The following is a 27,180-nucleotide window of genomic DNA, read 5'->3' as shown; positions in this document are numbered from 1 at the left end:
GGGGGATCAACCTCCGGAAAAGTGCTACGCAATGGGGTGAGTTTCGATGATTTGGTTTATTGCACAGTTTAATTTATATTTTGCTTGTTTTGCAGAGAACCAACTCTTCCAATTCTTCATCCGAGCGAACGATGGTGGGACGCCCTCACTCTACACAGACGTTCCAATTGACATCTACATCATGAGCTCGGCTGACAATCCGCCAATATTCGAGAAGAAGGAAAAAATGCTTTTCCTTTCCGAGAACTCCCTTCCGGGTACGGTTATAACCAGGCTGAAGCTGTCCGGCAACGTCACCGCAAAGTATCGGATTCTGTCGGACGAACTGGAAGAACCCCAATTTTCCATCAACAACGCCGGGGAGTTAAAACTGGCGAAAACACTGGACAGAGAAACGAAAGACGTTCATCTGATAGCGATCCTGGCCGAAACGGAGGCTAGTCCTCCACTGACCGCCGTAACGGAAGTTGTTCTTCACGTTCAAGATGAGAACGATAATACGCCGATGTTCGAGAGTAATCCTTACTCGTTCGTATTGGCTGAAAACATTGAGAAGGGAAGTTCGATCATGAAGTTGACGGCGAGAGACTCGGATAGTGGTTCCAATGGCGATATACGCTACTCGCTGTCGCCTGATGTTGGGGATATTGTTAACATTTTCGATATCGATGCTTATACTGGCTGGATCACGACGCTCGTGACGTTGGACAAAGAGAAACGCGATGATTACAAATTCCAGGTGATTGCGACCGATAACGGTCAACCGAAACATTCTACACGCACAACTGTGATCATCCGTTTGAAGGATTACAACGATTGTCCTCCGGTGTTTAAAGAAACCAACTATAAGGCCAGTGTTAGCGAGGATGCTCTGCCCGGGACGGTCGTTCTGCAAATTGCTACGACGGACAAAGATGTTGATTTGAATACCCCCATCGAGTACTACATCATTTCCGGGGATCCGTTGACTCAGTTCCAGATCAAAAATAGCGGGGAAGTGTTTGTGGTTAAAGCGCTGGATCGCGAGAGCATTTCCCAGTACGAACTTGGTGTGATCGTCACCGATGGAAAGTTCACATCAACGGCGAATATCTCGATCGCGGTGCTGGATGCGAACGACAATCCTCCTTACTGCTTGAAGTATCGCTATCGCGAGCAGCTAAGTGAAGGAATACATCCGGGCACTTTCGTGCTGCAGATCCAGGCGAATGATATTGACGAACCGGCCAACAGTCGGTTGCGGTTTTATTTGACCGGAAACGGGTCGGAGGATTTCAATTTGGACAAAGATTCGGGTCAGCTGAAAACTGCCCGGCAACTGGATCGTGAGACGCAATCGAAGTTTCATCTTACGGCACATGTGCAAGATCGCGATCATCCTGGGTGGGAGTGTTCTTCACAGATCGAGATCGTTGTCACGGATTTGAACGACAATAGTCCAGACTTCTCCATGAACCCGTACAGTGTCACGCTGCCCGAAGATGCCGAGGTCGGGACGTTGGTGACGAAAATCCACGCAACGGATGCGGATATTGGGATCAATCGGAAGATTAAGTATTACTTTATCGATTCGTATCGGGAGCATTTCCGGATTGCAGCGGATAGTGGGATTGTAACGCTGGCGAAGCCATTGGATAGGGAAGTGAAAGCGGTTTACAATCTGACGGTCAGAGCAACTGATCAGGGTAAGCCGACCCTCTCGAATTCGGCTTTCCTGATTGTGAACGTTCAGGATATCAACGATAATCCGCCGGAATTCACGTCGAAGCATTACTTTGCCTCCGTTCCGGAGATTAACTCGATTGGGTCGGAGATCCTCAAGGTGCTCGCCACTTCCAAAGATACTGGTATAAATGCGGAAATTTTCTACTCCATTATCGGTGGAAATGAGCATCGGAAATTTGCCATGAATAACAAAACGGGGATTCTGTCGCTGGCCGACAATTTAGACTACGAGCGAGCCAAGGATTACTTCCTCACCATTCAGGCGGTGGATGGAGGAACGCCTCCTCTGAGTAATCTGGCCACGGTGAACATTTCGGTGACTGATAGCAATGACAATCCTCCCCAGTTCAATCAGAATTCGTACACAGCCAGAATCCGGGAAGATGCCCAAAAAGGGGATAAAATTCTGCAGGTGCGAGCGAATGATATGGACTCGGAAGAGAATGGGAGAGTGAGCTACCGGATCGAGCGGGGAGATCGAATGGGTCAGTTCGCCATCGAAGAGGATACGGGATACATTTCGGTGGCCGGAACGCTTGATAGGGAGTCAATCTCGAACTATGTTCTGGAGGTCCAAGCGAGAGACAACGGGTTTCCAACGCTCACAGCTTACGTGCTGGTGAATGTTGAAATTTCCGATGCGAACGATAATCCCCCGATGTTTACCCTCCAAAACTACACCGCCGTTGTCCAGGAAGATAAGCAGATTGGTTACACGCTACTAAAGTTTGAAATAACCGACGCAGACGCCGCGCCGAATGCCGCTCCGTACACATTTGATTTCCGTGCCGGAAATGACGGTGGCGCGTTCCGAATCGAGCAGGATGGGATCCTCCGAACGGCAGCTCGATTCAACAGCAAAATTCAAGATTCTTACCAGCTTCAAATTCGTGTGTTCGATAATGGCACTCCGCCGCTGTATTCCGACACTTGGGTCTCGGTGAAGGTTATAGAAGAGTCGCAGTATCCCCCTGTTATCACCCCTCTGGATATTTCGATCAACTCATTCCTCGATGAGTACCCTGGGGGAGTTATCGGGAAAGTTTTCGCCACGGATCAGGATCAATACGATACGCTCACGTTCGGGTTGGCTCCCACTGCCGGCGTTTTGTACGCACCGAATAACCTCTTCAACATATCCCGCAACGATGGGGTTCTGTACGCATTCCCAAGACTTGATGTCGGTGACTACCGGGTTAATATCACGGTTTCCGACGGAAAATTCGCCTCGTACACAATAGTTAAGGTCGCAGTTGAGCTGGTGACGGACGACATGCTTGCCAACGCTATCGTCATTCGCTTCACGAAAGTAAGTCCAGAATCGTTCATCCTTAGCCACCGGAAAGGGTTTATCCGCTCCGTGCGGAACTCAATCGGTTGCAAGATAAAGGACATCATGATCATTTCGGTGCAGAAATCGAACGATGACATCAATATGATCCACCATCGGCTGAGGCGAGACGCTTCGGGGCTGCAGAATGTGACCCGGCACTCGGAACACCAATACCAGCGCTTCGGTCGCGCCGCGGCCTTAAACGACTTGGATGTGTTGTTCACCGTGCGCAAGGGCCAATCGGGCTTCTATTCGGCGTACGAAATCCGGAAGGCCATCGATGACAATCTGGAGGAGATTGAAGATGCCACCAAGTTGCAAATTGATGAAGTCGTGAAGTCAAAATGTCTACCAAACTACTGCATTCACGGTGAGTGCGAGGATAGGCTGGTGCTGGATCCCAAGATAGTGAACCCCATCTCGACGGACGTTACGAGTTTTGTTTCGGCACGTCACATCCACCGGATGGAATGCAACTGCAAGGAGGGATACGGCGGGGACAAGTGTCAGCATGCCATCAATGAGTGCTCCAAATCACCGTGTCCGAACTATAAGAATTGCGTTCCGGATTCGTCCGATCAAGGCTATCACTGCATCTGCCCGGAGGGTTTCGCCGGACCGAAGTGCGATAGGGATATCAGCAAGTGCAACGACGAGACCTGCTACACGCCACGCAATCCGGTTTCGTTCAGTGGGAAAAGTTATGCCCACTATCGGATTGAGAAGGAGATCGCGAAGAAGAATCTGGAGGATCAGCTGCTGTTGAGTCTGAGAATCCGGACGGTGCAACCGACGGGAAACATAATGTACTCCGCCGGTAAGGTCGATTACAACATTCTGGAAATCGTAAACGGAGTCATTCAGTATCGGTTCGATCTGGGCTCGGGGGAGGGAATGGTCAGCGTGACCAGCATATTCGTGTCCGATGGGCTGTGGCATGAGGTTCGACTAGAGCGGGAGGGTAATAGTGCGCGGGTTAATGTAGACAACAAACATGTAGCGAGTGGAAATGCTCCGGGAGTTAACGGAGTGTTGAATCTGCAATCGGATGATATCTTTTTCGGTGCTGAAGTGAAACAACATCCCACGGTGCTTGGGTTCGAAGACATCCAACGTGGTTACATGGGTTGCATGGATGACATCAAACTATCCAAGATCCCGGTTCCTTTGCACATGAATGGTGCCAGTTCGGTGGCAAGTCTGCGACGATTCGCAAATGTAGAATTTAGTTGCGACGCATCCTCGATGCTTGTCCCGTTGGGAGTGTGTGGGACACAACCCTGCTGGAACGGTGGCACTTGTACCGACATCGGAGGTGGTAACTTCGAGTGTCTCTGCCATTCAAGATTCTCCGGAGCGTTCTGCAAGGAAGATCTGGATCCCTGTGCGTCTTCCCCTTGCCTTTATGGTGGAAAGTGCACTAAGGTTGGTTCTGGGAACTACTCGTGTGATTGTCCAGCGAGAATGTCCGGAAAACGATGCGACTATGGAAGGTTCTGTACTCCGAATCCTTGTCGAAATGGGGGCGTTTGTGAAGAAGGCGACGAAGGGCCGCTCTGTATGTGTAGAGGCTACACAGGAACAACTTGCGAGATCGATATCGATGAGTGTGAGAAACAACCCTGTGGAAACGGTGCAACTTGTATCAATGAAGCTGGAAGCTTCCGCTGCGTCTGTCCACCCGAAATGACCGGTACAAGCTGTGGTGATCCGCTGTATACATTTCCCTTAAGAATTCCGTTCAATCGTGTGACCCAGGAACAGTGGATTATAGTTGGATGTAGTATCGTAATACTTCTGATACTGATCGTGGTGACATGGGGAGTGGTTTGCGTCTGCAAAAAGAAGCGACGAATCCATAGACACGACAAAATCAACAACGACGGCAAAACAACAATGGTGTTAAATTCGGTTTCGGACAATTCCCAGTACAAGCGATCCTCAAAAATGAGCAATCTGGAGATCATCCAGCGAGACATGCAGCAAAGACCCGTGTCCTACACGCCAAGTAGCAACAACGACCACGCAGCATACACCTGTAATGCGATGCTACAGTACAACAATCTGGACACGCTCAGAAGCTACGGTTCCGCCGGCGACGAACTTGAAAACGTCCCGCCAGAGTACAGAAAAGCCTCAGTGCGACCCAACCAGCAGTTAGTGAACATCAACAGTGGCAACGCAAGCGGGGACACAGAATCCCTCCACAAACAGAAATGGGCCGACCAGATGCAGATGCAAACGTTCAGCGACAGCAAGATCAACAATGACCTCAAACGAATAAGTCCGATCTCGTCGTTGGACTCCCACCGATCCGCTTCACTGAAGCATCACCAGCAGCAGCAGCAGCAGCAAACAGGTATTCTTCCCGGTCGACTGCTCAATATGCCCCACTCGCCAACGCTCCTACAGCCTCCGCATAGTTTCGAGGAAGCAGCCAGTCTGTCGCACGGTGCGTACCACTGGGATTGCTCCGACTGGGTTGGCCGAGGGCATCATCCACTGCCGAACATAACGGAGGTACCGGGCAGCGAAGTGCCCGACTCGTCCAGCTTCCACAGCAACGAGAGCAATGAGTCCCACCCGAAGAACAATCTTTTGCCTCCGAGTGAGTTTTTCGTTCATACACCAACAAACTTCGATCGTGACAGCATGTATATTTCTTCGCTTTCAGTCTTGGGACCAGTGGATCCAGCGCGAGACATCGAGACGCTGAACGAAGACAACGAGTCGGAGTTTGTGGACGATTCCGAGTGTGATCAAAGCGAGCAGCCGCTATCGTTGGGCTTTGAGGAGAACACTTCCATTCCATGTCTGAATCCTCTCGATAGCGGTAGCGAGGATTACAGATTCAACACAGGTAAGTCGACAGAAATAATTTTTGATTTAAATTACCCTCAAATTAATATATATCTGTGTAATTCACTTTAATGCTGCCTCAGTGCCTTTAAAAGTTAATACACGTAAGTATTGATGAATCTTGAATGAGCTTGGTTGTTTTTTTAAGGGCGAAATTATCTGGCTAAAGAAAATATAAAAAAAGACGGGTGGGTAATGTCGTGAACATAACCGGAGAGAGGTCGGACTACATCTCACTTCTTTTTGACTATTCTTATTCATGGTTCTGTTTCATTGAGGCTTTGTACTTAAACTTTCCATTCGCCGAAAATGTTTTGATGCTGATGATGATGAACATGCATTGAAAATTTATCTCGAACGCAATTCCGGTGGCCTTTTTTGCAATTGACACGCTCGGTTACAGGCAAACTTGTTTTTGTGCGACCCTTTTTGTTCGATTTTATTATCTGGGCAATTGGTTTGGGTGATCTAAGTTTTGATTTGATAATAAAATCGCACAAACAGGACCGCACAAAAACAGGTTTGCTTGTATACACTTGTTGCACCGGCACCATTATTCCATTCCGATTCGTTTGGTATGTAAATTTCCAAAATCCGTTCGCGGAAAAATAGTTATTAACGTTAACTTTATATCATAAAAACGTGATCTGTTTTCTGATTTGGGACCCTTAATCACCCAGTTAAAAATCTTTTTTTTTACGTAGAACTACGTCTTTCATTAAGGGTGCCAAATCAGAAAACAGGTCACGTTTTTATGAAATAAAATTAACGTTAATAACTATTTTTGTCACGAACGGACGATTTACATATCAAACGAATCGGAAATTTCCTAAGATTTGTTTTTTATGCTACATATTACAATTACCTGGTATCTAAATGGTTCAAAGTGAAGAAAACTAGAAGAATTTCCATTTTCCCATACTTTTGTCATTTGTGTGCTTCCCTACCCGTGCCGTCAAAAACGAGCAACTTATTGGCGATCAACGAAGGGAAATGAAAATTCTCCGTGAACAAAGAACAGAAGAAAAAGAAGAACGAAGGGGAATATTTGCCTAGAGCATAAATATTGGATCTTACTGAGGCAAACTTTCAGTATCGTTCTGGATACAAAGCCATGAGCATCGCTTGTTCTTCCCTGTTTTGCGTCATCGCATGTCTTCGTTTCGTTTGAGCTGTGAACGCGACCAAATTACTTATTCGCTGATGTCTCTGGCATTGCAATCATCACATCAAACTGATGCCTCTCCATTAAGGTTCTGAACTACACAATTGTGTGGGGAATCATCAAACTAGGCTATCATCGGCTCACCAAAAAAAAAATTTCAGGAATTTTGTGTGTGATTTGGTCTCCACCTAGGATGACAGTTAAGCTAATCGAGACTGGAAATATTAATAGAGAAGAGAAGTTGTTGAGAAAAGCGCAAAGCGAAGGACTTGAACAAAATGACAGCGTAGTTTTACGTCAACAATGTGGTCGTGTCTTGAACACAACCTCCTGTAATTTTTGACGTAGCACTACGTCTAACCGGAACATATAGGGGGTAAAATGAAAATCTAGGCAGTGAACAAGTAGGAAAAAATGCAAGATTTGGAACGCTTATAACTCGAGCATTTCTTAATAGATCGCAAAGGTGTTTGCATCAATTGGTAGAAAATATATCTACGCATCTATCATAACGAATAACATTTCATTTTTCATTTTTCATCTTGAGATAAATAATTGAATAATTGTGAAATATCAAGCATTGTCCAAATGCACTATGTGTCCATTTTTGATTGGTCCATTTTGTGCTCCTCAAATCGTACCGACCAAAACGGGCAACCAGAGCAGCAGCGAAATACAATGAAGCACGATTGGAAAGGAAAAAGAAAAAAATTAACGAAATATTGGTCGCAGTCTCACACATGCGTAATTCTCGAGCCTGCCAGTTAGCTTAAAAATCCCCGCTCCGCTGCCGTAACGATCATTCTCATCCAAACCGTACACCACATCGTTTCGCATCACATCACATCAACAAACCAACACAAGCAGCCATGTCTGGACATGGCAAGGGAGGAAAAGTGAAGGGAAAGGCAAAATCCCGCTCGAACCGTGTTGGTCTACAGTTCCCCGTAGGTGTATTCGCCAATTTCTCCGCAAGGGTAGCTAGGCCGAGCACGTTAGTACCAGTGCACCAGTATACCTAGCCGCCGTTATATAGTTTCGACCGCCGAAGTGATCGAGTTGGCTGGCAAAGCTGCTCGCGACGATAAGAAAAACCGCATTCAGAACAGAACACATTCGGTTCGGTGGACATCAAGACAATCGCAAAACGGCAGCAGGTAGCAGAAGAAAAAAGTTTGTTCTTTATACAAACTGCTTTGGTGGCAAATCCAGAACAAGGCGGCATCGAGGGCGTTCGAAATGGTTTTATTTCAAAACCACGAGTACTAAGTTTTCTAAATTGGAACCATTCCATAAAACACGGCGCTTATCAGGGCCATTAAACCATTCAAAAAAGAGTTTACGAAATTGCTTCCAGATTGATAGTACAGTAATTTACATTTAGTTCGACATCTAGCTAATTGGACGGACATGTAATGCGACATTTTTATTTGGGCATTTTTGTAAACATAGAGTGCGGGGTCCAAATTATGACCCCACATTGAAAGTCGACACAAATGTCATCTCAAATGTTCAATTACAGGTTAAAATCGCCTCCAATCCGACACTGAGTGGTGCTTCGGCACGTCGCATTAAATGTAATTTACTGTACAACATGTCCAATTTGGATGGGAAAAATTTTTCCAACTGTGAAAGCTGTGGCGAGTGGTAACCGCAAACGCTAAACAGGATGGTTTATCCAAACAAGATGGGGATATCGAGTGATAACAAAACAATAAACTCTTTAGATTAACGATAATTTTGTGATCCTGAAAAGGACCCTTTTTAGCGTGCATGTGAATCCAACGAGCGAACAAATCGTAATGAATGTATTTTTGTGCCATCGCTGCCTTTTAACGCTCATTCGTTCGTCTCGTTGGACTCGGTCCTTTGGCTGAGTCTGCCGATTTGTCTCTATCCTGTGAGCGTGTACCGCTAGAGTACGGAACGCCAGACCCGCTGAAAGATATATCATTCTCTTTCAAACCGTAAATTAGTGTGGTTGTATGGCATCGTTTCACATCGCATCGCATCACATCAACAAAACAACACAAGCAGCAACGTGGACGTGTGGACATGACAAAGGAGGACAAGTTAAGGGAAAGGCAAAGTCCCACTCGAACCATGCGGGTCTGCAATTCCCTGTTGGTCCCATTTACTGATTACTCCGCAAGGGTAACTAGGCCTAACGGATTGGTGCCGGAGCACCAGTATACCTAACAGCGGTTATAGAGTTTCGGCCGCCGGAGTGATCGAGTTGGCTTGCAAAGCTGCTCACGACAATAAGAAAACCCGCCGGTTCGGTTCGGTTCGGTGGCAACAACTAGTTTCAGCGAGTGGCAAACGCAATCGCAAAACGGCAGCAGGTAGAAGAAGGAAAAAGTTTGTTTATACAGACTGCTTTGGTTGCAAAAGCAGCCACCGTAAAACACGGCGCTTATCAGGGCCATTAAACCTTTCAAAGAAGAGTTATTAAAAGTTATTCACACTACCAATGCATTCTAAAGTGACATAATGGGCCTGATCACGAACATGACTGTGACAAACCCTTTCACGTCACTTACACTTCACTTAATCTTTTTGTGTCTATCAGCATTGTCACGGACAGTTGCGTGTAAAAATAAACTCCGTGAAGTGAAAGAGTTCATTCCCGTTTATAAGAGACATGTCGGTTGCATAATTTTGGACGTTTGAACGTTATGTAGGTAAAATTAATAAGTGTATGATTTAATTTAACGTATGTTTTAGAATGACACGTTTGCGATTATACCTCGATGATTCGGTATTTCAATGCCAACTATTCGGACTCATTCCATGAATCATTTACTTGGTGCGTTAGTTTGCTGGATCAAACACTGGTTCAAAGATGAGGAGGAATACTTGGTTGCTCTTGAATGATGTAGTTTTTGAACATATGGGAATGTAATTTTATTTCCTCTTTCTATAAATTACTCTAGAGATAAAGCATGACTATCAACAGTTTAATAATCGATATCTCGCATACTCTTGTACTTAGCTCTGTCTTATTCGTTTGAATAGTGAGAAGTACTTAGTACAGGTCAATGTTAAAATCATTTTTTAAGAACCGTTTCTACAATTTTGATGAATAATAATATCTTCTATATCTCAGAATAAACCCGAATTTATCCATCTCATGATCAGTATAATCTAAGCTACTCCCATATGGGATTCTGAAGTTTAATCCTCTTATCCTTTCCATTCTCGTGTAATTTGATATACGGGACATGAGGTTTGATATAATTATTTAAACAGAAACTGGTCAGTAGCGTCAGTCAGAAGCGTAATTTTCATATGAAACACCTGATGAGTTTCAAGGAATTTGCCAAAAGCAGAAAATGATTCAGAAGTTCTTTAGACGAATATCAAGATTATGGAATAAGAACTAGAGAATAATTTAAAAATTATTAATTTAAGAGCTTTGCAATGATAGATTCATTTTTTCCTTATTTTAAACTTAAATATTCTTTCATTCAAAGTATGTCTACAAAACAATATCGTTGAAAATATCTATTACGTAAAAACAAAAGATCAATGGCCTTATTTGATGTAACTATCGTCCTGATTCGGGTCTTGTCCACCAATTGCGAATGTTTGAATTACAGAAACCAGCTCAACAATGTTGGAAAAACATTACAGTTATTATTTTATGTTCAAAATATCAACAAATCAATATTATACATAATCAATCATAATGATCCTTTTTTGCCAGTGGCCTCCATTGCCATTTTATGGGGTTGCAACTCTCTATTAGTCTAATCCTTAAAATAGAAACAAAAAATTTCTATTCATTTAGGACAATCGAAATTAGACCTTTCGCCATGTTTCAATCGGTCTACGGGAGCTACATTTTTAGTCCTCAATTACATCCCATAGCGCATTTATCGAATCCAAATAAACAAATTTACGTCCTCTGGATACGTCAGGATTTCGTTCTAAAAATGCCACCAAGCGGGTAGATTGGTGCTTGTGTATCTTTTCTTTCTTAAAAAGCAAGACACGATTCAAAATGTTAGCAAAAAAGCAAAATAAATCCGAAATTAAACTTACTCCATTCCGCGTGACTAGCTTTCACCATCTAAAACACAAGTGACAAATATACTTGTTTTTCCCCGTGACGTGACAGTGTCGTGATATTCATAATAACACCGAGTTCATCAAAGTTGTCACGACGGATGAACTCTTCCGGATTCTACACACACGGTGGCAGCCGTAATAACGTTGTATACAATTCATTTCGTTTTCACCGTGAAGTGATGTTCGTGATCAGGCCCAATATGACATATAATATGAACTGATTTATTTTGTTTATGCTTCTTTTTGAACTTATTGGTGGTTGGGGTCTTTTAAATTGATCATTCAGTTTTCACAAACCCATGCATGGTTCCCGAGTTAAAAGTGGCTTCAAATTACAACACATTGTATGCAGGATGGCATTAACAAATTTTCTCGGTAGCAAGAACTGCTTTCTTTGGTTGATAACTTATGTTGAAAATTGACTGACGTTACATCTGCATTGTATAGAAACATAACTAAGGAGCAACATGATGAGCTATGTGTTTCCTGTTGCTCTGTTCTTATTTCAAAGGACTTTAATCCGAAGATCATCCGTCCCTGTATTTACTGTTGGTTTTTCAGAACGCTTATGGCTCGTCTATTTCTCGACAGATCGTAGAGTTCATCTCCAAAACCTCAGTTCTTTTTCATTTTTATTTACATTGTTTGCGGAGACTACAACTCTTACAATTCATTCGTCCCCGAAACCACAGTTTAAGATACGGTGATGTTCTCAATAGTGAAATATATGATAGTGAATGAGCTGATGACCACCTATGAATTCTCGATCACAGCCATCATTTTGATTGTACAATATGTGCATACGCCAAAAGATACATTTAATAAGTACAAAGCCTTCAGAAAAAAATCAAGAAGCAACTATAAGATAGTGAGAAAAAATTGACAAAGTTTGTAAAAAAACGCAAAAACACAGCACCAAAGGTTCTTTTAAGAACCCCCAACATTTTCATAAAGAATAAACAGTAAACTAATCCAGTTTTTCAGGTAGATAGGTAGGTGTTCACGTAGAAGAAGAAAATAAAACAATAATTTAAAATATATATTCAGCAAAAGTTGTCCCCGTATAGTCCTACGTCACTCCGGTGTTGTCCCCGACATTACCCACCCGTCTTTTTTTCATCAAAGCTACAAATAAACCTTGTACAGAATTCCAAAGAGTTTTCAAAACTACCTTATTCATCATCAAAGACGAAAGTGTAATTTTTCATTCAAACTGCCTAAGAACGAAACGTCCTAAATCATGTAGTAACATTTATAAATTATGCTGCATGTTGAAACCTCACGATTTGATAGCTTATTGATCAATGTATGAATTGAGCTTATTGATCATTGTATGAATATGCTTTAAAAAAGATTCATGTGGAAAAATTACACTTTCAAAAATGTGTTCCATTTTCATCGATCGAAAGCACCACGAGGCAAAATGGGCCATCATGCGGGGTGATACGACCATGTTTGTTGATTCAATCATTTTAGCATGTTTTCGTTAGGAAATAACGTAACAAGTTCATGACACGAAAGTTTATTCTATTTTGCAACTATCACGTGTATTTCATTGTATTCCTTCAAGTTTACATGTACAAAAAATACCAATGTGATCAAAGTGATTGTACTGCAACTTTACGTTGCTCAAAGCAGGAACAGTGCATATATGTGCCGTTATGGACCCACAAGTGGCATCGACAGCATTGGTTCCATCCTTCGCCCGTAGAGGAACTGATTTGTAGTCCTGTAGTCCTGTTTGTAGTCCTCGGAACATGAAATACATGAAAATTGGTATATAGGGGTTTTTGGGGTCGGGGAAGGTTTTCATGATAGTTTGAGACCCCTCCCCCCTATCTAAAGGTTGCTGCCATACAAATGAAACACAAATTTCTGTATTACTCGAGAACTAATCAAGTAAATGAAACGAAATTCGGCATGTGGAGGTTTTAGGGTGCAATGATTCAATGATTCTATGGTGGTTAGATAGGGGGAAGGGGGAAGTCTGCCATACAAATGAAGCATTTCCGCATGTGGAGGTTTTATGGGAAGAAACATTTCTAAGGTGGTTCGACACTCCTACCCCCTCTCTAAGCGGGTCTCCCATACAAATGAAACACAAATTTCTACATAACTCGAGAACTAATCAAGCAAACGAAACCAAACTTGGCATGTGAAGATTTTAGAGGGCACGAAACGTTTTTATGGTAAATAGACACTCCTCTCTAAGGGGAGAAGAGGGGAGGGGTCTGTCTTCATTCTATCATATTAGAATTGTGTCTGAATATAATCTGATATTATAATGATGAGTTTTGGTAGAAGTACTAGGATTTTTTTAGTAAAAGGTAAATTCAACGGTGTCGATTAGAAAATCAATCAATGAGCAGTTCTGCGATTGGATTCATGAACTTGGGCTTAGTAATAAAACGTGAATGTTTGAAGGTATTGATATCAAAAAACAAATTTCGGGCGGGACGAAGTTTGCCGGGTCAGCTAGTATTTGATATAGTAGGTACATATATGAAACAAGCTTGACCTATTCACCTAGAGTCTCAATTTGAATTTTCTCATGCATACAAAATCGTAGTAAGAAACACATAATGTTCCGCATAATTAGGCTTAGTTCGGTTGGAGTGGCATATTTATCCCGGGTCAAATCCACAAAAGGATCTTCTTGAAGATTAGAATGTAATGAGGTATATCAGCTTCAGTAAACAGAACATTGTAAGTTGTTATTCACCTATGACCACCTTGCCTCCAAACATCAATGTAATTTCTATGCTAATTAATCGCTGAGATTAAACAAAATATCTGTTCATTTTCCTAGAATATGTGAATAGTCGTCCAAACTGATGATTTGTCCAATATATCAGATTGAATAAACTAAATTTCACGATAAATTCCTTAGATACCATGCGCATAGAACTACGGCCGAATGGCTATCGAGAGAGCGATTTCTATTTTTATTTGTAAATACTTTGACATGCGACAGCTCTACTGCTGTACAAGGTGACTCTAAAGTCATTAAATTTTTTAAACGTAAAGTGACTGTCAATACGGCAACTATAGTCAATAGTTATACTATCAAACAAGCAGGTGACCACTTTGCCCCCCATGACCAATTTGCCCACACTACCCCAATTTGCCCACTACTACCCCTACCCCTAAAATCGACGCTGAATTGCCTTTCTGGTGGATGTTGTATTTTTGCTGTACGTGATCCAGTAAGTCGCAGAATTTCTCGACTGCAACGCGATTGAATCCCTGTGCCCTGGCAGCGGAGATTGCTTCTGGCATCCAAAGTGAGAGTTTTGGGTGAAAACCAGCCAGCTTATCTATTCCGGATAATTGCTTTTGGCTATTGAAAGGGTGAGAAATACCATTTCTTTCGACCAAATTATACGCCAGTTTCCTGATTTCTTCCGTCTTAAAACCGTAGAACCGTTGTTCCATAGAGAGAATATAGTCTACAAGCTCGTTCTCTTGCTCCGTCGTGAAAACATTACCAAATGATGAAATCAATTTCATTTCTTCCCGATATTACACACACACGGCGTCCCTCCCCCACTACATCTACACAAACTCAGATAAAAATGTGTTCGGTTTTTAAAATATTCAAAATCTTTGAGTTTAAGCTTCAAAATGATGTACAGCGTGCGAGTGGTAGCGCCACACCTAACATGCCGGGGGTTCGGATTCGATTCCCATTCTGGTCGGGGAAATTTTTCGTCAAATAAATTTCCTCCGATTTGCACTGTGGTCACGCGTATTCTAGATCTTGCCACTCAAAACGCATTTAAGGCGTGTTATTTGGCATAGAATGATGATGATGTTGGATTAAAGAGGCTTTAAACTTTTCAGTTCATTCGCCTCTACGTTTGGCATAGAAATCTCAACTGAGTACTAATAAAAATGACGCAAGTAATACTGCGTTGCGACGGCGAAGTTTCTCCTAGAACATTAGTGCCATTTAAGAAGAAGAAAAATATTTATCAAACTTGTCTTTTTTTTATTTTTATTAAATCGTTTATTTTTACAGGCTCAGTTACATAAGTTTAAAGGAGCCAAACTCCTGACTGTATTGTTACAAGTATATATAAACATTTTTCCTTAATTCTAATGTTAATGGTGTAGAAAACCGATTACTCGCGGTCTACTCGAGTTTAGAAGGGTGACATATTTTCTTCAGGAAAAGGAAAGGATAAAAGGATATGTTGACAATGTTCACTCGCACATTCACACTCACATTCATTACACTCAATTCTTAAGCCTATCTTATATCTAATATGTATTTACATTTCTCTTTAATCTATTGTTAATAAGAAGGGATTTGATTTCTCGCGAAGGAAAAGGAAAAGGAGAATATAAGGATATAAGGACAATCAGACACGAAGATCGATAATCGTAATCAAGGTATAAACCAGCCAACACATCTCTCACCGGCACATTGGGCTGCCTTCCTCTAGCCCGAAGAGAGTTTTCTAAATTCGATCTGGCAACAAGATACTCCTCGCACGACCAAACAACGTGTTCGATGTCGTGGTAACCTTGGCCACAGGCACAGATATTGCTGTCGGCAAGATCAAAACGAAAAAGTAGCGCGTTTAACGAACAGTGATTGGACATGAGTCGGGAGAAGGTGCGAATAAAGTCCCGACTCAAGTGCAGACTTTTGAACCATGGTTTAAGGCTAACATTAGGGATAATTGAGTGGAGCCACCGGCCCAATTCATCTTCGTTCCATTTGCGTTGCCAGTTAACGATGGTATTTTTACGATTTGACGCTGATAAATTTCGCCTTCAATTGCACCTACCTTTGCTAATGAGTCAGCCCTCTCATTACCCGGAATTGAGCAATGTGAAGGGACCCAGACAAAGGTAATGACATAACAGCGTCTGGTTAAAGCACTCAAAATTTCTCGTATTCTCTCAAGGAAGTACGGCGAGTGCTTTTCCGGCCTCACATCAAACTTGTTGAACTGAAATATTATTATTTTTGGAACAAATATGTTTGTTCTTATTTTACAAAATTTTCAATGATTGTCTGAATTTGAAACATGTGCTTTATATTATTTTGTGCATCGAGCATTCCCGAATTAATATATGCAATTGTTTTTACCTTTCAAGAACCAAAAAATGCTGTGTAAATTAAGCGCATCCTGTCAACTACTCTTCGACCTTCTGGGGTTCCACTTCACCGAAAAAACGATAAAACTCATACGCCTGTAATACAATTTATATGAAATTTATATTCATTGACATTAAATTCTATTTAACCGTCCGAACCGGTTATATGTTCTGTAAAGATCAGCTTGAATGACTAATCTGAACGTATTGTTGCTTCCCATCTCCTGTTACAGCTGATAGTTATCTACGACATCCGAACAGCTACTTGCCGAAATACAACATCCAGAGTGAAACGGATGGCGAAAGCGCACCGCTGACCGGAAGTGTCAATCGGAAACTTCTCAATGGATTGGAAATCGGTCCACACCAGCTGGTCGAATCCGACGATGAGGACATCCAAGCGTATGGTTTCCCACAGAAGCGACGCAACCGACGCGAAGCAAGTGACATTGGCTTAGTTTTTAATCGAAGTGGTAATTTTGGATTTTTTGTATTGCACAGTACCGAAAGTTACTAATTTTGATGTTTTATTTTCTAGGCGAGGGAAGCTCTCTTCTTAGCCATTCACGAAATCTGAATAGCTCTAACCATTCGAATAGCGACCTCTCGACTCACCTGTGCGAGATAGACGATTCCGAGTTTGAGCAGGAACAAATGCAGCATCAGCATCAAATGCAACACCACCAGCAGCAGCAGCAGCAACATCAGTCCACCTCATCACTGTCATCCGGTGGTCCAAGCAGACCGAAACAAAACAAGGTGAAGTGGGCCAATATCGTGCAGCAGACGGAGGTCTGACGGCAGCTCGAAGGCAGCGACCATTCAGTGCTAAACGCCAAGACTAACTATAGCATTAGTTTTCTTTTGATACTGTTCACTAGGTTAACTTATTTTATTTATTTTAACGCAAAACTTTTGTAATAGCTACTCAGTGTTGTAGGAAATGTTTTTTCTTACACCCTTTTTTACACTAATTTTATCATTCGAACTCTTTGTGTAGGAAAAAAATCAAAACAAAATGTATGGTGATCTCCGAAATTCCCCGTTTAACCCTAACCATATCGGTAAAATTTAGCTAAGTTATTTACATTGACAAAACAAAAGAGGTTGCGTGAGAAACAACGTCGAAAGTTCTTATAACTGTAAGTAGGATAATAAATTTACGTGACGAAGCTCAGATAATATGTGGTAGATCAATAGAACGAATGGGGATTCTGAGGTTGAATCGTGTATAATCACAAACAAGAAACTAATGAACCACTTGAGATTACGAATCATTCACACATTCATACTATCGATGCAACTGATTACGAGACACAATAGCGAAAATTGAAATAAATTTCTAAGGTAGTGTTTAACGGTCGGAAGTAACACTACTAGTGATCCGAGTGGATTCTTCACACGAAGCATTGTAAAACAATAAGGAGAAAAAGAAAAAAAAATGATTAGGTCTATCGTTTTCTTTGACATTTGAAAAGTCTATAGTACGTAAGATTTTTTATTGTGCAGGAACACTGTTCGAAAGAGAATACAATCAATGACTGAGGTGAAAACTTGGAGGTAGAGAGAGAATAACTATTTTGTATTAAAAAAAATCAACGCGATATCAACACTATTGATACAAGATTTCAGTTATATTTACGAAGTAAATAAGAAACTAAGTTTTCCATACAGAACAAGCTAAAGGCATATATCAAATTAGAAACAAAATAGGTAACATTGGGAACCGTAAATGAGATATTAATTTGAGTGTGGAAAAATCACCAGTATTCGTTTGTATTTCTATACGTTTGGTTCCACCGTTTCCGATTGAAAAATCGCGCATGATTCCTATTTTCAAACAATTAACTGTCATTTCTAGCCTTTTCCGTTCTTAAAACTGTTTTTGCTAATTCCAATTCTTAGTTTAGTACCACAACTTAATTCTAACAAAGAAGCTATCACTGACAAAACACTGTTAATTCTATGGTGCTCTACTTAACAAACAAACAAACACACACATACATGTCTACTTTCGTTTTTTACAACCACATGGTAGCTAAGTTAGATATAAGTTTATTGCACACATATTTTCCGTTTGAATTCGTGACCGAAATCATTGTCCGAATCGATATGGTTAGATCGACAATTAATTTTACTTTCCATATTAAACAGTATCGATCTGGACAGCAGCTATTTTTTTAAAATCGTAAAACATCGTGCGGATAGGAGATAGAATAAATTTAAAAAATCTAAACTGCATTTAGGGACTCAAATTATCATACAACACAGAGAAAAAAACCTCGGAAAATCAAATCCTTAGTTTTAACGGAGGCTTAATCGTAATATAACACGGAGAATATTTTTATTCATACTCCAATTTTTCTTTATATTCTTCTTGAGAAATTTTGAGCAGCAACCAACAAACAATTCAATGAATAGTTCAGGTTCATTTGATGATCATGGGAATGTAACTATTTCTGGAGGAGGTCTGCCCGTGAAAGGACATGAGAAAAATAAATCGGTTAAATGCATTTATTGCTCATTGTAGCGAATAGAACATTTTTATGTATTTGTTTAGCAAAATGAACATTATTTAAAATTGAAGAAAGAATAAAGACTTCTGAGGCGACTTTTTAAATACGCTGCTTTTAAAAAGTTGTGCAAAAAGAACGCCCAACATGAGACCAGTTCACAGTGGGTTAGGACCAGAACGCTGTTGACTCTGTGATGAATATGAGAAATCGCGGTTGGTTTCTGTTAAATTAACATTCGAATCGTGTTATTTGGCATAAGAAACTCAACTAACTACTAGCAAAAACTGCGGACGCTGAGACGGTGAGGTTCCTCTAGCAACGTTAGTGTCATTGAAGAAACTGAAGAAGACAAATTACTGCTGACATTTGCGGTCTGATGCAAACCCCAATAATAATCGGAATTGGAATAAAAAGTGAATGATGGAAGAGCGAAATCGTCTAGTGAATTAGTGGAAATGGTTGAATCAGTGGAAATCGTCGGTAAAGCTTCGTGGAAAATTGTTAAATCTTAGTACTGATTTATTTCCTTGAAGTGTTTAAGTTGACCTATTGTTCTCGCGATCCTAGAGTGTTAGCAAAATGAAACAAAAAAAATAAAACACGGGAAAAACACCGGAAAACGCCTCAACAAATGAAAATCGATTACATTGCGAAGAAGTGCGTTTATGGCAGATCTCCATTCTGATGATACACGGAGTTTTGGTATATTTTGGCTGTTGGATCTCTGCAACAGCGTAAACCGTTAATCGAGATGGAACCAAAAAGAATAGGTGAGTGCATGCCAGTTATATACTTGTGTGTTATGACTGTGATTATAATTTTGAAGCATGATGACGGCCTTATAATCAAAATGCAATTCTACTACGAAACATAACAGAAAAAAATAGTACGGTTTGTTACAAACATTCTTTGAATAAATCTATTTCGAACTTTTCCAATCTTCCAACAATTTCCAACTTTCTTTCCAATTTGACTTTTTGTTGTTCGTTGTTCGTTCAGTAAAGAAACATATTGAATGATAATTTTGAGAGTTAAATTTCAAGTTTTTAAATCCGATTTTTTTAAATGCTACCACAAAGAACCACAAAGGAGTTATTTTTTAAATTTACTTTCCTTTCTGAAGAACATACGATGTCATAAACAGGCGAATCAAATCAAATAATTTCGTAGTCCTAAGTTAATAATGCGGTCGTGTCTTAAATACCACCCTTTTATTTTATTTTTTTATTTTTTTAGAAAAAAATCTGTACTTCATATTTTTACATCTTTAACTTGCCCCCATACGATTCTGTACTTAGGGGAAGTGGGGGTAAGACGGACGTGTTAAGAAGAATCTCAATTGTATGTTTGGAAACTCATGCTTCTCATAACATGAATGCAGTTTCTTACAATTCAATATAAGGTACACCGGGGCAAGTTGAAATTCGGGGTAAGTTAAAACGGGAATCATAACTTTCACTAGGAATGATGGATTGACGCGATAAAAATATATAAAGTACAAATTATCTTTCAGCCCACCTTATGACAGCCATTACCAGATTATTGGAATGCATTGACGCCATCCGCGCCTTTGTTTACTCTTACTTGATCAGTGAAATCAAAACAAACATTTTTGCGCGCTGACTGAATCGGTCCAAAAACACTGATTTTTTCAAAAATACCGCCCGAATCGCACGTCAGGTAATCAAATAGGAATAACCAAGTGTAGTGGTTTTGAAAACCAAACTAAAAAATCTTTTTCAGTATAGCTCTGAGCGTTCAAACTCACCCCATGTTTTTTCCAACCCTTGGGGTAAATTGAAACCAGTGAAAATCGACTATTTTTAAAACATTACTGCAGATGCCGGTCGTTATTTGTCGATGATTACTGTATGATTGAATGATAATAAATTTAAAAAATATGAATCATTTATATTTCGTTCTTCAGCATGTTCTCTAAAATTTCTGAATACACGGACATAATACAAGTAAAATTTGTTTGTTTTGCAACTAGGGGTCGTTCAAATATTACGTAACGCAATTTTTTACTATTTTAGACTCCTTCTTCCCTACACAACATGAAACAAATCGTCATTTGCATAAAAATGTCTAGATTTAGTTGGATTTATTCCTAAACAATTTTGGACAAGCCATCCCCTCCTCCCTTTTCGAGTGTATTACGTAATATTTGAATATTTGAATGATCCCATAAACCTCAATAGTGGCCGTTTCGAGTGGCTCTACTCTGACATGGCCGTCTAAAATAGTATTCTTGATGTTATTGTTTCGTATATTAATTTGTAGTATGTTATGTCCATTTTGTGTGTATTTGACTACTCCCCCACATCTCACGTATACCAAAACCCTTTTTTCCAAATGTTTATATGTAATTCTTTCAATTTAGTGTTTCATAAATCAGTTGTATATAGTTCGAGAAGCAAAACCGCACATTAAACTAATGATAATTCCGCGTTTCAACTTACCCCGCTCTACGAGACAACGGGAAACAATACATATGAGAACTAAACATTTTCAAAATTGATATTTTTCGAAGCATCCAGTGTGAATCCCTATTTTTTATCGAAAGTCATCTGTTATACCTTGTATATGCTGCAAACAGATTTCAATTTAGTGATCCAGTGATTTTTAAAGATAACTTTCAAGTTGAACTTCGAAAAAATCTTCGATATAATCAGCCAAATGTTTTACAAAAAAGTGTTTTTTCCATCTAGTTCTATAGTTTTTTTTTATTTCTGTATTATAGTGATTTTCAACCTTCCATTTCGGAAGAATGTCGGGAGTGAGAATTGAACTCGTGACCCTTAGCGAGAGAGGTATGGATGTTACCGCTACGCCAGATCGCCTCCTCAGGTTTTATAGTTATGAAACACTGGAATTTTAGTTTTTTGAATGTTTCGCGCCTGAACACACCAATATAGTTCAAATGGCCAGTCTTACAAAGATTATTATTGTATTCGACACTATATGCTTCAATTTAACCGACTTTTTACATATCTCTGGAAACCTAGAAAAAATAAGCGGTTTTATAGTTAAGAAACGCAGTGTATACAAGACGCTGCTGAGCAGCTCAACGAGAATGGATGCGATGGAGATTATATTGGATGAAGAAAAACCTTTCACGCGTGTCATGAAATGTTGACCGCTATGTTTTCATAGTACTTAGAACGTTTTTGGCTATTCACGCACTATTATACGCATAGTTGTCCCATGTTCCGAAATCGGCAACTAATAAAAACGAAATCAAAATTTTCTACTATACCCGTCTACCAGAAGCCTCAAGCATTTCAGTTTAGCAATACACCGGGTTGTTTATAAGCAGTAAACTATTGCCTAATGAAATCCCCATTCTTTGTGTGGACACCGACTGGACAACATCGTTGCTGGACGGGCTGGACGGCGAGGGATCGAGTGCCTTTCTCAAGGCAAGAGGGCGGAGGTGGTAGCGCTGGAGTAAAGTAGAGTAGAGTTTTCAAAGGGCCTTTCTCAAGGCTAGAGACGAATGAACTGCAAAAGTTTAAAGTCTCTATAATACAATACCTTCCTTCCTAATGGAAGTTCCCCTCACTTGAATCAATCAAGCTTGATTACGGGTTCAAAAATTCAAGGCGGACAGTTATGCCTAGAATAACAACAAAGGACAAATGAACTTGATGTTGTTTCTTGAAATACTGGGAACCAACAATAGGTTTTTTTTTGTGTTTTCTGAAAGATTGTTCATTAAAAAAACATCGTTTTATGAAGAAAAGTGAAATTTTCCAAAAAGTAACGTGTAAGAACTATGCGTAAAACGGCAGTTTATAGCATAAAAAAGTAAACACAATTGGTGTCGTAGCAAGTAGCATCGGTATGTAGTATATGGTAGAGCTATCGCTTGTAAATCGCAAAAGTGGTGTGAGCGCAGTGAGTGATCTGCAACACCTCTACAGGAAATAGATCTCATTGTTATTAGGCATTCACCAACGTGTTCTGTTAAACTTTTTTTATATTTATTTGTTTGAGAATTGATTCGTTCTTCAAACACAGAAATGAGTGCATCACCCCTGCTAAAAGCGTGACATAAAATTTTTGTATCGTTTGCATTAAAAAAGGGACTTTTATCGGATGGTGATAAAAAAAAACTAAGACAGATATTTGAGTTTGATAAATTTCCCATGGGAGGTCATTATATTAGCTAACTTGCAAACAAATTCTACACCCTTGCGAGCGGTTAACCGGAACATTCGCCATGGCGGACGAAAACATGCGTGTAGGCATGTTTTTGAGTTTTTTCTTCGTTTTATTGATCAATTTCTCCTCAGTTTTCGCGACATAATTGGCACTTCGAACTAGAACTTTTCCCCTTCACGGCCAGTCCGGAGCTAAAGAAGAACGGCTTTGGCATCCCATTCTCGCTGATTGTCAACAACAGCAGCACCACCTTCTTGGGGAACGTGGTATGTGAAATAAACTTTATTTCGGAGCTCACTTCTTTCGTAGGGGAATAAAATACGAAGTGCCCTGCCAGTCGTTGCCATCCAGGGTGAGATAGGTCTCGTCGTCCATCACCACCGCCACGTCGTGATTCGCCGGGAAAATCGACTTGACCATCTTATTCAGCCGCTGCCGCTGCGTCATTGCCTGCAGCTTCGAGACCAGTGGACGGGACTTCCGCTTCCTGACATGTATGTCCATGTTCGCCCGGTACTTTTTCACTGTTTGGCCGGTTGCACCGACCTTCCGACCAAGCGCACGCAGCGATGTAGCCACTTTTCCCTCGATCTTTCTCTTCAGCATCCTTTGGAGTTTCTTGTCGCTCAGGGTCGTCGGCCGTCCGGACCGAGTTTTCTTTCGATGCTCTTATTGTTGTTCAATAGTGCCAAGATGTTGTAGATGCCGGAACGGGTGTATCCGGCGTCCACAAAGTGCTGCACGATGTCCGTTTTCGAAGCGGCGGGGTACCGTTCTTTGAACTCGTACACTTAGAGTTCGACTGATAGAGCTGTCAATTTTTTTCTGCTGACTCATGAGTTACTCGGCGTGATTCTACGAGGCGTGTGAAGTGGGAAGACAATTGTCACATCACCATCACGCAGTTCTCCTCACTCTATTCCTGCAGTCGTATCGGATGCAGTGAGAGGTTCATTTTATGTATGTGAGAGGATGAACTGCAAGTGACAAGGTGTTCATTCTGCTGGTTGTCAAATCAGATCACAGATGCCACATTCGCACACATGTCTACGAATTTGCAGACATTCAAATTTTGTCACAACCTTTTATTCCTGCTGCAGGCTATTTGAAATAATGAAGAAACATTATTGATTCCAAATGATAAACGAGGCTGGCCAGTATTGCAGACATTGGCACATATTTACAAATATTTCAGATTTTTATCGCATATATTTATTAGAGAAAAAAACATCTGGCATCCCAGAATTTTATTTGTTTCATTTCTGTATTTGTTTTGCTACAGTCATCTATAAATCTGATTTTACTTGGCCTGTTGTTACCTCTTTTTCAGCCATTTCTTTGTGTGGACACCGACTGGACAACATCGTTGCTGGACGAGCTGAACGGCAAGGGATCGAGAGCCTTTCTCAAGGCAAGAGGGTGGAGGTGGTAGCGCTGGAGTAGAATAGAGTAGAGTTTTCAAAGGGCCTTTCTCAAGGCTAGAGACGAATGAACTGCAAAAGTTTAAAGTCTCTATAATACAATACCTTACCGTACCTGTTGTTAGCATAAACATTTTCGTTGGGTATCGGGACATTCTGCCGAATTTGCAGGTGTTTGATTAAGATTTAGTGAAACGGTTGATTGTATCCGGTTGAGTTTTACATTTTCTTTTGTATTGGTCGTAGCTGCTGCTGCTCTCTGCGCTCTCAGTGTTCAATTGTTACTTTTCTAAAACGGATATCTAGTTCGGTGATGAAGACTCGCAGCTAGATAGCTGAAACATAAGAACCATGCAATAGATATATTTTATAGAAAATAAATTGATTTCACGTAACGGAAACATTTCCGGAGTGCTCATTCGTCCGATCGAGGGATAACAGATTCACTACCGCTTTCACAAAAAAATCAAATTGCTTGCAATTCGTCACTCGCATTGGGGAAATTGAAAATAAATTTTATTGATACATACAATACCATTACTATCGATTCCTTAAGACCAAAAACGACGCTCACTATTTCTCTTTCATTTTTCATTTGTTTTTATACGCTGTCGACAACTCAAGACATATCGACGATTGTCACCTAGAAATCCCAGTTCATGTGGCAATCGTCACCTAGACTAGAGAGCGGGAATATGGAGAGAGTTCATTCAAGTGAGATTTCTCACGGCATACGCCTGGTAGAATCACGTTATATAAGTGACAATTGTCATCTCACCTCACACGCCACGCAGAATCAGGCCGACAGTCTCGGACAAAACATTAAGACCACTGCTCAAGCAAAAAAAATTAGAGAAAAAATGATCCAATCCAGTGCTTCAATCTATTTATATTAATTTATTTGCAATGTTCAAAGAAATTTCTAACATCTGTCGTTAAAACAATAAACATTCATTAAAAAATGCGTTTTAAGCATACTTAACAACAAAAATTAAGACCAGTTTAAAAAATCCTGGTGTTAAAAATGATTTTTAAAAACAAGAAAATTCATACTGTGAAGAACTTCTATTAAGCTTCTAAAGCTTCTAACTCTTTCGCGAACTTCAGCCGCGCTAGGATCCGAAAAACACAGAATACCTCCGAGAAGCAACCAATTTTCTTCCAGAACCAGTCGTAACAACACTCGGAACAACCGAAACGAGGAACTGGTCCTAAATTTTGTTACGTCATTTTAGTTGTTAAGTATGCCTTGAACCCCTCTTTTTAATGAATGACTATTGTTTTAACTACAGGTGTTGTAAATTTTCTACGAAAATTGCACATAAATTATCATAAATGGATTGAAGCACTGGATTGGATTATTTTTTCTCAAAGTATTGTCATTTTTTTTTTGCTTGAGCAATGGTCTCAATGTTTTGTCCGACACTGTATGTATATGTAAGCAGGTCCTATATTTATCATAACATCAAGTTGCCTTCATGAATATAGGGCAAGCAATTTGTCTCGTCTCGTCTCAGCCTCAGACACGAGCATAATATCCTATTCCAGTACACAAGATTCATTGATTTTTTTTTCTTTCTTTATTAAAGAGATTTTCAGCCAAATGCTGGTTCATCTCTATTTTCATTGAAATGTTTTATTTGATAGACTAGAGAGACTTCTTTCACTTTTTCTCGGTATGATCAGTGATATCAGACATGTTTTTGTTTTGAGAAAAACAACAAACATTTTTTAAATTGTTCAATCGAGGCTCTTTTCTCAGTGCCAAAATATTAAAATCATAACAAAGTGGAATAAATTTCATATATCCTTTGGTTTCATTGATATTTTTTCTACAAGCATATGGTTTCATCACTCAGACGTTTTGTTATTATGGATTTATTGGGGCCAATGTTCGTTCACCTGATCAACTATTTTTCAAGAAAAGTTTTGATATATGCATGTATTTCCATAAACAGTTATACAATAAAGAAGTCTATTTTTTCACATTCATAACAATAAACTTCGGAACATCTAGGTACGATGAATGAAACGCATTAGTGTATAATGTAAATCATTAAAAAAACATTGGCTTATCAAAAATGCTCAAAAATCTAATTTTCAATTACTCATTTTCGTACAATAGGATATGAAAACACGTTACGTGCCGTGATAATATATTCAAAACTGTCATCTGGCATCCCTGGGTATGAGTTCAAGATTTACATTTGATTCTTCTTCTTCTTCTTCTTCTTGGCTATAAGAGGTTTTAAACTTTTCAGTTCATTCGCCTCTATTACATTTGATTGTATTGTTTGGAAAATGCCCATTTGAAAATCTGTAAAATTTTCCAACAACCGAATTGAATTTGATGGTTGCAGTATGTTAACAACATACATTATGCAATTCTAGTTTAGCCGTGAAACAATTTCTGAAGATAAAAGTGGAACAAAGGAATACCGATGCTTCAAATCAACAAGGTGAACAAACACATCAAACAAGCTAGACGACAACTTGGCTGATTCATCAACGATCGCGGCCGAACGTTCGAGTCAGACGAGACATCTGTTTTTAGTCGAGCTCAGATTTAGGAATATGAAAACAAACAAGACGAGCACTCGTCTTCTCGTTTCGTCTTCTGGAATAGGGCCCATAGTCGTGCTCAAACATCACCCTTATAATGTTTTGAATGATTGTGAAATACTCAGTCCACTTAAGCGAAATACGATTTCCTTCTTAGTCACGCCAATCAATACACATATAATGAAAAAAAAAAGAACAAACCACAAACAAGTAAAGCGTTTATGCAATAAAAAGGCACTATTTGGTATC

General features: G+C 40.3%; 1 protein-coding gene across 11 annotated transcripts in view; it reads left to right on the top strand.

Annotated features, from left to right (window-relative positions):
- LOC129770468 (fat-like cadherin-related tumor suppressor homolog) overlaps positions 1-18,885 on the top strand; it is a 576,674-nt gene extending 557,789 nt beyond the window's left edge. For 10 of the 11 annotated variants that reach the window (XM_055773312.1, XM_055773318.1, XM_055773317.1 and 7 more), the window contains 6 exons: positions 1-36; positions 96-5,666; positions 5,733-5,918; positions 6,001-6,021; positions 16,499-16,738; positions 16,804-18,885. The exon at positions 1-36 is cut by the window's left edge and continues 418 nt beyond it. In XM_055773312.1, the coding sequence (XP_055629287.1) occupies positions 1-36; positions 96-5,666; positions 5,733-5,918; positions 6,001-6,021; positions 16,499-16,738; positions 16,804-17,063 (6,314 nt within the window). In that variant the 3' untranslated portion in view covers positions 17,064-18,885. The remainder of the gene's footprint in view (positions 37-95; positions 5,667-5,732; positions 5,919-6,000; positions 6,022-16,498; positions 16,739-16,803) is intronic. The other variant, XM_055773315.1, reaches the window with a different exon arrangement.
- Positions 18,886-27,180: the final 8,295 nt, after the last annotated feature.

The sequence above is a fragment of the Toxorhynchites rutilus genome, chromosome 2 (genome assembly GCF_029784135.1).
Source record: "Toxorhynchites rutilus septentrionalis strain SRP chromosome 2, ASM2978413v1, whole genome shotgun sequence".
Lineage (NCBI taxonomy): Eukaryota > Metazoa > Arthropoda > Insecta > Diptera > Culicidae > Toxorhynchites > Toxorhynchites rutilus.
The sequence above is the reverse complement of the archived record's forward strand: the minus strand, read 5'-3'. Positions and strand labels throughout refer to the sequence as shown.